Source organism: Protomyctophum parallelum, assembly GCF_964188405.1.
Source record: "Protomyctophum parallelum genome assembly, chromosome: 15".
Taxonomy (NCBI): domain Eukaryota; kingdom Metazoa; phylum Chordata; class Actinopteri; order Myctophiformes; family Myctophidae; genus Protomyctophum; species Protomyctophum parallelum.
The window spans coordinates 31,413,125-31,424,631 of NC_139710.1; the positions used below are offsets into that span (position 1 = coordinate 31,413,125).

The window sequence follows — 11,507 nt, forward strand, 5'->3', positions numbered from 1 at the left end:
CCCCTTCGAGCATTGATGTTTTTTTGCTCCAGACAAAGGAAATGTTCATTTTGTTGTTGCCTTATCCAGGGTACAGTATGACAAAACTAAAAACAAGCCTTACACACATTGTTGAGACAAATAGTGTCTCTATATCATCTCTGTCGGGTGGAAAACTGGTACTTTTCAGGATTCAAATTCATCAAAAGTCTACAGATCTACAAGCCCAAAGTGGGTCGCTTTGCGCTTCATTTCGAGCTTGTTGATCTGCTACTTTTGAGTGACACTAGTATGATCCAGTACTAATTTAAGAAAACACAAAAAGTTAGAATATGGAGATAAGAGGCCAAGCTGCAGCCAGACCACCTGAGAGGCTGAGACCAATTGATTTCATTTTCATCATAAAATTAAAGTAAAATATTTCTAAAAGTAACAGTGCATACAAGTAAAGACGGCTAGCCTCCTGCAGAGCCACGCCATAGAAATATGTCAATTATTGTAATACTTCTTTTTTACACGTTTAAATTATGGCACAGCTATTCACAATTATAATAACCGTATAAAAAAGCATCAAAACTTGCCTTTTTCTTTTACAGTTCATTAACACTGCCAGTAGAATAAAAGGAAAAAGGACATTTGCTATGATATAGAAAAGTGTGAATTTAATCTGATTTAACAAAGAATGGCACAGTGTATGAAATCATAACAAAGAACAAAACATCATAGTCCATGCCAGGGAGTCGAAGGAACATCGGCACACACCGGGGCGTCTATCCGTTGGCGTCTATCCGGCAAAAGGGTTTGCGTGAATCGTCACATCCTTAATCCGAGTTTCCGTTATAGGCCGGAACGTCTTCTCATTGACCGGCAGTTTCTCCAACTCATCCAGCGCCTCCAAGCCATCGATGATCCTAAACGATGAGATTATATTTAGTTCACAATATCCAACTGAATGAGATCATACCGAATGTGGGTGTCTGTTTCTAAATCAACACACAAACAATTTGGGGCACAATATCTACTAGGTTCCAACGTTCCATACTTTCCAAAGACGGTGTATTTCATATCCAGATGGGGCTGCTTGGCGTAGGTGAAGAAAAACTGGGAGCCATTAGTGTTGGGTCCATTGTTTGCCATTGACACCACTCCTCTGACATTATGCTGAAAAAGAGAAGTGAAGCTGTGACGTTGTCAAACATAAAGACACATTATTTACTTATGCACGTACATAATGTATTCATCAGGGTGCATACTTAGTTTAGACTAGTCATTGGTTAGACATGGGTTAAGGTTAGGTTTAGGTGTGCTGCCCCGTGGGAGGTTAGGTTTAGACTAGTCATTGGTTAGACATGGGTTAAGGTTAGGTTTAGGTGTGCTGCCCCGTGGGAGGTTAGGTTTAGACTAGTCATTGGTTAGACATGGGTTAAGGTTAGGTTTAGGTGTGCTGCCCCGTGGGAGGTTAGGTTTAGACTAGTCATTGGTTAGACATGGGTTAAGGTTAGGTTTAGGTGTGCTGCCCCGTGGGAGGTTAGGTTTGTGGTGAGGGTTTGAGATAGGTTGTAGGACTAATGACTGGTCTAAACTAAGTACTGCTCCCGTATTCATCTGTATGTTTATAGTAAGAGACGTCCTCTTCTTTTGTTGATTTGTCGAAGGCTTTATGCTAAAAGATGCTGGTGTTGGCTGCCTTATGTATTAGCTAGTGTATGCTGGTTTCTCTTTCTCCTGCACTGCTGTATCAAGCCCTGCACCAACTGAGAGACTATTTTTAAAGGTTGAGACATGTTGTGCACAGTCTGCACACCTGCATTGATTTATGTTTCAAACCCAGCCAGTTCTTCCCCTCCCTGGCTCCACCCCCATCCCTCCTTCCCCTGCCCTCCCCCCCATCCCTCATCCATACAAGCACTTCACAGTCAGGCACCCAACAGGACACACTAAGCTGCTAAATGGCACGCTGTTTTCGGCTTTGCCATCACATCAAGGGGACCGGTAGCAGCTGGCTTTTGTACAAATAAGGACCATGAACGGCCATTCAGCCAATATCTTGTGCCAGTCTTGTGTTTGTTCTAGGGCATTAAGCAACTAGTCGACTAGTAAATCCACTAGTCAACCTTGTTGGTACTAGTTGTCTAAAATAAAATAAATTTTGTTTCCCCTCCCCCCCCCCCCCCGATTTTGTAGGCCTCAAGATCAGATAGATTATCGTCACCAATGTACACCGTTTTTAAATGTACAAATATTTATTTCCAACAAAAAAATAAACTAGTTTACTAGTCGACTAGTAAACTAGGCAACTAGTGGAAATGACTGCCATAGGTTTTAGAAGACCTCAGGTCTAAAACGGGTAAACTATAATGTTATACTTTGGCTATTCAAACATAGCAGATATACAAGTTCATAGCTAATCGCTATGAAAGATATCGAATATATCTGAATCCTGAGTCATGGTCTAAGTGGGGAGGTCACAAAACTGACCCTGTTGTACCATAACATTTACGTATGACTTACATCGACTAAACCTGGTACTCACTTTTAAGTGTTCACTGTACTCGTCTTCAAATTTGCGTCCCCATATACTCGTTCCTCCTTTTCCAGTCCCTAGGTAATAGAAAACAACGATCAAAATACAGGATTGATTGATTGAATAGTTTATTAGACAGAATGTACAGTAAAAACAGCAACAGAGTACAGTCAAACACTCGGATCAAAAGGGATAGCAGTAGCACCAAAAAAAGGAAACAAATAAATATAAGTCAATACAGTCAGATATTCTACAATCTACATACATACAGATTATTTAATAAATACTTGGCCAAGGCACCGATTGAAACATACGGGCTGAGGTAACAATCGTCATAAATAATTTGTGAAAGATACGTGCAGGATCATTCTTTTTGTGTTGTGCACATGGCTGTGTCACGTCTGTAATAGTGATGATAGCTGCAGATCTACAACATACCAACACAATTCAACTGAATGAAAGTGAAGTAAACATTACCTGTAGGGTCTCCTGTTTGAACCATGAAGCCTTTGATATTCCTGTGAAAGACGCTGCCAGCGTAGAACCCACTGCCGCACAGTGCAAGAAAGTTCTGTTAACAGAAACATGTCATTATAGTAAGTATACCCAGTAGTACAACAGTGTCGCTCCCCCCCAGCGCACAGCATTGCATCGCGTCAATGACTTGTAGATCTGTTATTTTGGGGACAGACGCATCCTCATGTAACCAACTATACCAACTATGTGAAATGATTCAAATATTGAATAATATTGTTAAATGGGAAATGGCTCTGATATTTTAACAAAAAAACATGTGACCCTAGAGGGCTACAGTTTACACCATTTACAGTGATACGTTACGATTACACTAACAGACAGTTAGTTATAAAACAATTATATAGGGCTGCCAACGTTGGACTTAGCCCTAGAATGTCTCTGTTGTTACATACAGTTGTTAACACAATATTTCACATGCAGGAGCCATAGAACTCTTCCATAGACTTATGGTTGCAGCGGCAGAAAAGCAGCATAAATGTACTCTCTTAATAAAAAGACTTGGGAGTCAGATATGGTCTTTCATATCCATGTGAAAGTTCTGTCGTAAAATGTTTATTTGGGTCAAATATCTCCACGAGCTGCACCGACAGCTTTCTCTCCGGCTGACAGCTGGACTTCATTCATCAAAGATTCCTCTGATCACCACAAAAGTTTGGGGCACACAATTGGCAGGTGGTGTGATTAATTACCCAGCACCTATCGCAACCACCTGCCAATTGATTGTGTGCCCCAAACATTTGTGCTTCCCTGGTCAATTGGTGACGTTTATGGTGATCAGAGGAAGTTTTGGTAAATTCAGTCAAGCTGTCATTTTGGACCGTTTTAACAAGAGTGAAAGGTGGAGATATTTGACTAAACTACACGTTTTGTGCCAGACCTTTCACATGGATATGAAAGTAGAGGACAATATCTCACTCCACGTCTTTGGAATTATTGAATGGGTGAGTACAAACGGAGCATTTATCACATTTAATGCCCGCAACCAGAAGTGAACGAGGAGGGTGTTCTATGGCTCCTGTATGTGAAATACTGTAACAACTGTATATGTAACAACAGAGACATTCTAGGGGGAGGGGGGGTGATCGGTACAGATTCACCCATTAAAACGCAAAACGTAGGCCTATAGCCCAAACATTTAGATTCTCGTAGAGGCTTTTTTCGTCGGAATCGAAAAAAACCTCTACGAGAATCTAAATGTTTGGGCTAGGCCTATAGCTAGACAGAGATCACCGAAACAGTGGCAGCCCTGCTGAATTATTAGTAGTTATATCTAGAATATCTTCTACTCACCTCGCATGCTTTCGGGGTGCGTTCACAGAATAGCTCGATCTTTATGTCTCCCAGATCCGTGTGCAGTGTGACCGCCTGTAAATGACGTTCACACAATGGAAGCGTTACCATTTTAGATCATACATACAATATAATATAGCCAAGACAATGTATTTTATCATTATGTTGTAGGTGTTTCATGTGACCACAGCTGTTTTGGTAGTAATAATGAGTCCCATACATTAATACATTAAATTAATACATTCTGGAAAAACTTACCATTGTTTTGTTTTCAAGTTGCTGCCGCTTGAGTGCGCAGACGAAATAAGTCCGTCTAGGTACAGTTACTCCAAATGTTTAGTTCCGCTTAATAGGTGAAAGACACGATTGCTGTTGCTGAGTTTAAAGTGTATTATTTATTTATCTACTTTGAATTAATAATGTTCATCGAACTGTTGCCCTATAGTATGGTATAGTAAGTAGTATGGGAGTGCATAGGTCCAAAAACGTTATAATAAATTAAATGCCAAAACTTTAATAATAAATACGGCTATTAAATAAATAAATAATACAATTAAATAAGTACGTTTATTTATTTAATTGTATTATTTATTAATTTAATTGCATTTTGTTTCTTTCATTGCAGTAATTATTATTAAAGTTTTAGTAGGCCTTTTATTTTAAGCTATTTTTGTAGGAAAAAAAAACTTTTACTTTGGCACTTTAAGTATATTTATAGTATTCATTCAACCTTTATTTAAATTCTCAGAGAGATCATTGACGGTCGGGGACCGTCAATTACAATGATGCCGAGATTATACATGGATATAATATATAAACACAAGAACAAGGGAAAACAATGTTGACAATTGGTTAAAACAGGTGCATGTTGACAGTTAGACAGATAAGTAAGCCTGGGACCGAGGCTAGTTAGAACAGGTGCATACAGGTATGCACTGCAGAATCAGATAAGTAAATTCCTAAAATGTCCAATAGTTGAGACGAATATCATAATTCCATCATTTATTCTGACCCCTCCCCGAAAAGGCCTGTCTGTCCTGACTCCTTTTCCATAATTTATACATTATGGATAATAATAACTATGGACTTATTCGTCTCAACTGCTCATTAATTAAGTTCTTGTAGCAATGAAGAACTTCCAAGAATCAGGTGCATCAATCAATGCTGAAAGCAGCCGTTGTTCTGTGCACAGGTTTATAATCAGAAGTTTATTTAGCAACTTCATGTAAGTGACGGACAGGAAGGTATGATGAGACATATGTTCAAATACAGTCGACAATGACCTCATTTGTGCCGTCTATAAACAACATAGGCTACTGCAGCAATATGTTTAACACTTTTACACTGAAATGCAGACTTTTTAGCTTTCTTTGTTTTTTACTATTTTGTTCACAATGAGAAATAAAAAGTATAGAGATATCTTCATATCAGAACATATGGTGCTCAAAATAAAGAGGAAAAGGATGACACACCCCTAACAAACACACACACATTATGCAACAAAGATTCATCACTAGAGCCTCTGAAACAATAATACATCACATTCATGACACGATTAATAGTAAACCAAGAGTGTATTTCGTGTCATATCAGCAGTCAATTTTAAATAAGTTAATACAAACTACAAAATAATGTATAGAAAAGCATATCAAATGCATGTTTGCGTTAAACACGTACGCCAACAGCAACAAAAAATATACATGCAAAAAATGTCCAATTAAAACAAAAATGGTGTTGGCTAATTTCCTGAGAAAGTTTGTATTAATACTATAGCTGTCAAAACTGAAGTAAAAAAGGGGATTAAAATATAAAACAATAGGACCTACATTAAGGAAAGCTATTTTTTGCTTATGCAAAACACGCACATGACACACACACACACACACACACACACGTGTATTAATGTGAAAAAAGATGCAGTTGATTGTCTTCACTTATAATACGTAGTGTATTGTATTGCCGAGTACTGCTCATATTGGGACTATCTATTTACATGGCAATTATATTGATTACTCTGAGTTGTGAGCTTGTAGATCAGCTATTTTATTATTTTGTTTTTGTAGTTTTCGTCTGACATGCTCACACTATAGATACTGATAGATAATTTCTATCTGTTTATATTTTATGCTTGATTGACCATTTCCTTTGACCTTTTGACCCTTTTAATCTGGTAGTGACTTCGCGCTGTTAGTGTGAATCACTGTCTCACTGTCTCCCTACATGAATTTGGCCTTGCATAGCTGTCTTATCAGCCGGGTGCCATAGCAACCGGGCCGGCACCCCCTTCCCTGACAAATTTATCCTTTGAGGCCTAGATAGACCTCTGTGTTTTGTATTTTTCCATTCCAGTACTTTTCCATACTTTGAGTACGATACTCATCGGTCGTGCCACGTCGGCTTTGTACCATTCTCCATTTTGTATTGTAGAGTATAAATACTGTCTGCCATTTTGGAGGCAGTAGAGAGAACCCAACCATTCTACTAGACCCCACGGGGTCTAGGCTCTGTATTTGATTATTGTTGCTGTGTTTGTGAGTCCATGTTCCATTCTCTCTGAAACGATGATATAAAACGACTAAAAACCTCCCTCTGCTATGGACGTCTCTCTGTGGGGTAAAATAAGGTAATGTTTTTGGTATATGGAGTAATCCCTCTGTTCATGTTTGCTAATTTACTTAAAGTATTTTGGTCAAAGCTAAAGTTAAGTATAAGTATTGTAATGGGATTACTCCTAAAGTAAATGTACTCTGTGAGCATCCGGGCCAGTTTGGGCTTTTGCTTCGGAGACTCACAGCTTATAGCTCTTCGGCTAACGAGAGCTGTTATTATTATTTTTAGTTTACAGGGGCTTACAGTCCCCCCTGTCATTTTATCTCCTGATGGGATAAAATACTTATCAGATACGATAGATTATAATCATTATAATTGACATTCCATGTTGATCTGACCTAATTGAACCCTGTACACTCAAGACACTGCCCCCGCTGCCACCCTTAGATCTCCATATATGGAGCTGACTTGTTCTGTCATCCCATATATTGATCTGACCTCATCAAACCCTGTACACTAGTCAAGACACACTCCATATATGGCCAGTACAGAATTAATTCCATATTCGTCCCCCATGCGAAAGCACCGGTGCTTGCCCAGCAGTCTGCTGTCACCCAGGCGGATGCGTGCATGTGACCTCTCCCTTTGGGGAGAGGGCGCTTCTCGCCCTCAGGGCGTCTTACTCGTAATCATTATAATGTAAAATTTCATGTAAGCCATTTTATAGATGCGTTTCATCTCCTTACATACAGCTCTACCAGGAAAACATTAGTGTTTTAACCACTTAAACCCTACTCTACTTTGACTGAATATTCTACACGGTCACAACTTGTAGTGACTGGCTGTGAGCTTGTACAGTAGGCTGTACAGTATATTATATATGCTAGTTTCATATGCTCATGTGGCATAAAGGGGGTTAAAGGTGAACTAAGGCTTGCTCTGCATTAGTATCCATGGAAATACATTTACATCAGGCATTTGTCTTTTTTTTTTGTTTTGTTTTCTTAGCTTTTCAAAGAAAAACACCAACTGGAAGTAACAAAGAAAAAGTGCAAATGGCTCATGTGTTCTGATTAACAATCTAAATGGATTTATCTGTGCAAGCCTTCCCACCGATAACAACACACAAAGCCACATGTCACATCCTAATCGTAGCGTAACAATACAAGCTGTGTATATATTTTCCTTTTCTTGTTTAACCAAACTCTAATTGTGAGGAGGTAATGTAGTGCAAACCCATCCTCAAGGATGTCTAGCTAGTCTTAAAGCTGCAATCTGTAAATTATTTGAATGAATAAACATTGTTTTCACCCACCGAGTACGTTAGATTATATAACATCTGTCGGAGAAAATATGGAGATAGGTCATGCCTGACAGCAACGACCACCTCCGACCTCTGTAGTGGTTGGAGGTGGTGTCCTTATACTCTACTCAACTCAACTAGTACTCCTCCTCAACTAGTACTCCTCCTCAACTAGTCCATCTGTAGTGGTTGGAGGTGGTCTCCTTATTGAGACATGTAGACATCTGACTGACCAGAGCACTGGCTGGAGCTCAGAAGCACTAAGCAGGGACTTCATCTTAGCGTAGCAGCGGAGATGTGTTCTCTGAGGGAGAACAAGGATCCTGATTCTTATGGTAGGACTGCAGCTTTAAGACTCCCACGAAATCAGTGACATGAAATTGATAAACAGAACATGCCCATGCCTGTGACAAAAAAACATCACTATTTGCTTTTAAATATTGCACAAGATAACATTTAATTAGATTTTTTTCTTTCTGAAATTAGAGTACATAGTTTAATTCCAGCCATTATTCCTACACATGTGTTTCAACTCTCAGGTGGCGCATCTATTTATCTTATCCTTTTTCCTCAAAAAGATAAGTTGGTGTAAGTTGCATCAACATCTGTGATGCATTTGTTTTAGGGTAATTAAGTCAGTCTCTTGTGGATATACCATTTATGCTGTGTCAAATTAGACAAAACGACAGGCATTTCTTACCAGTGCTAGTAGTTTAGGATTTAAGCTTCAAACCACTTTGTTGTACACAGCAAAAATCCTATCCACTTAAATTAATACTGAGTTTTATTGGTGACTCTGCAGTGCATTAGTTCTCAGCAGCCAAATACAAAGGATTTTGGGCGTCCTTGACATGAAAAGGTTTGAAAACTATACTAGTGGTGGGCAAAGAAATCGATTCACTCAAATCACGATTTTTTAAAATGCCACGATCTCAAAATCGAATATTGAGAACCACTGCTGAGGTGTACAGAATGTGGTCATCACTAATGCACGGCAAATATATTGGACAGGCCGACGACAGCCTCCGACAGATCAAAGAGTAACCCATTTTATCCCAGAGGATGATTCTACAAATGCCTTCTAAATCATGACAGTTTTCTGATAAATGTATTTCTGTCATGTCAAGGACCCCCAGAATTATCTGAATTTGACTGCGGACCTCCCCCCCCCCCCCCCCCCATCTGAAAATATGTTGTTCCAGGGAAATGTTCGCTCTGAAAGAATATATATTCAAAGATAGCAGATCTACAATCGGCTATTTTTCAATAGCTAAAGTCTAACACAATGCTTAAAACACCAAGAGGGGTTCCCGTCCTGAATGGGTTAATACTGGCATGGTCAAGTGGACTATTGTGAACGTGACACTAGGATTAGAACATCATTCTAAACATGACAAAAATAAGTCAACATCAAAAGAGTGAGTTTGAAGTTAAGGCAAAATTTACATAACACTGTATATACGTTCTTTACAAGGTTCACCTACAAGCTATGGCTTCTTAACAGTGGTGGACGGTAAACTAAGTACATTTACCTGAATACTGTATTTTTCAGTACCTATGACTTTCACTCCATCACACTTCAAAGAAAAAAGGGAAAAACATTTATGAATGCCCATTATTTTTGAAGTCCCATTTCAAATATAGTGACAATAGCAGATCTACAAGCTCACAACGCATCATGTTGTGGGCTTGTACATCTGTTATTTTCACTATTTTATATATATTTTTTTTGCAATTTCTGGAAAATCTTTGGCATTTTGGGGGAAATGGCTCAATTTTAATACAGCAATACATTGATATACAAAATGAAAATGTACTGTGTAATTCATACTTTTGAATACTTTAGTATTCAAATACTCTACTACAAGTTTGACAGAGCAACTTTCACTTGTAGTGGAGTGATATTTGACTAAACTTTGACTTAACCCATTTAGACCTGATTCACCTTGAAAGAATATATTCAAACATTTGCGCCACATTTTTACGATTTTTCAAAAATAGCAGACCTACAAGCTCGTAGCGCGCCACTCGGTGGCGCGCCATGAGCTTGTAGATCTGCTATTTTTCAATAACTAAATTATAATATGATGTTTAAAACACCAAAATGGGTTAAGTCCTGGGGGTTGAGTACGGTGTCCACCACTGGCCTTTGTTCAACAATAAAGCCATGAACTCACCAGCATGCCTTTCCTGCCTGTGATCAAGTATGTTGGAATTAAAGTCAAGATGAAATGAAATCACATTAAAATCACCTATTTCAAAATATATAAGCCACACAAAATGTTAAAAAAAAAGAAGAAAAAGAAAAGTTAAAATCATGAAAACAAAATCAGACTTAGTTACTAGGCTTAAACTAACCATTCTCACCAAATAATATCACGCCATCCACCCATGGATCAATCTTGAGGGCGTGGTCACACGGTTACCAATTCATCCACCCATGGATCAATCTTGAGGGCGTGGTCACACGGTTACCAATTCTCTGCCACTGTGTGAGCCAAGGGATACATAAAATATTAAAGAATCATTTGATTCCGGTGGCAAAGCAAATTAGGGATCCTATAGTCTTAATTGATTAAAATAAAAAAGCATACATTTAAAAACCTAATAAATGGCTGATCGACAAGCTCAACGCGTTGGCATGTGGGCCTCAACCAAGAGCAAAGTGGCCAATTGCAATGTGACCGTGCCCAAATTCTCCATATTTGTTATGACACACCATTTACACTGTTCTAATCTAATTCCTCAGTGTTATGTCTCTCTTGTCTATCCTGTAGTTGTATGTTTCAGAAATAAATTATGGAAGTTAGATTAAAATGCCGTTTCATCTGGACTTCAGCTATTTTCTTAAAGTGGAATGTTGGGTGTTCATAAATACAAGCAGACGCTGGAACGGTTTCCTTTAACGTTTCTAACATCGGCCCCACCTATAGGAGGCTTATTGCATTGCACTTTGTTCAACTGAGAGCAACAACAGTGCATGTTCACTCCAGCTAAAACATGCATCAACATTGGCTGGATAATGTTTTTTTTAGGTAACGTTGTTGTGGCTGAAATGTGAAAGTGCAACTAAATAGTATAGTGAAAATTGCACGAAATTGTGGACTTGGATTAATAGCCTGTCGATGCTCTGTCCTAGTCACCCTCTGTGACTACAACATGCTACTGGAACAGACACACAAAGACTCATGGAGGATTTACATCTTCCAACTTGCAACTTGAAGATGGAGGCTCTTATGGCACAAAAAAAAGGTGTGGCAAGCTTGTAATTGCTATTCCATACACTTCAGATGAAGGGTAATGTGACAATGTTCTTGTGAAATT

At 38.7% G+C, this 11,507-nt stretch overlaps 1 protein-coding gene across 1 annotated transcript; it reads right to left on the reverse strand.

Moving 5' to 3' along the window:
* Positions 1 to 331: 331 nt before the first annotated feature.
* On the reverse strand, positions 332 to 4,620 carry ppil3 (peptidylprolyl isomerase (cyclophilin)-like 3). The gene is made up of 6 exons (XM_083784712.1): positions 4,589 to 4,620; positions 4,331 to 4,405; positions 2,981 to 3,074; positions 2,513 to 2,580; positions 1,022 to 1,140; positions 332 to 890 (listed from the first exon to the last, which is right to left on the reverse strand). Exons 1-6 carry the CDS (start codon positions 4,589 to 4,591, stop codon positions 764 to 766), a joined length of 486 nt encoding a protein of 161 aa, XP_083640838.1. The 5' UTR covers positions 4,592 to 4,620; the 3' UTR covers positions 332 to 763.
* Positions 4,621 to 11,507: the final 6,887 nt, after the last annotated feature.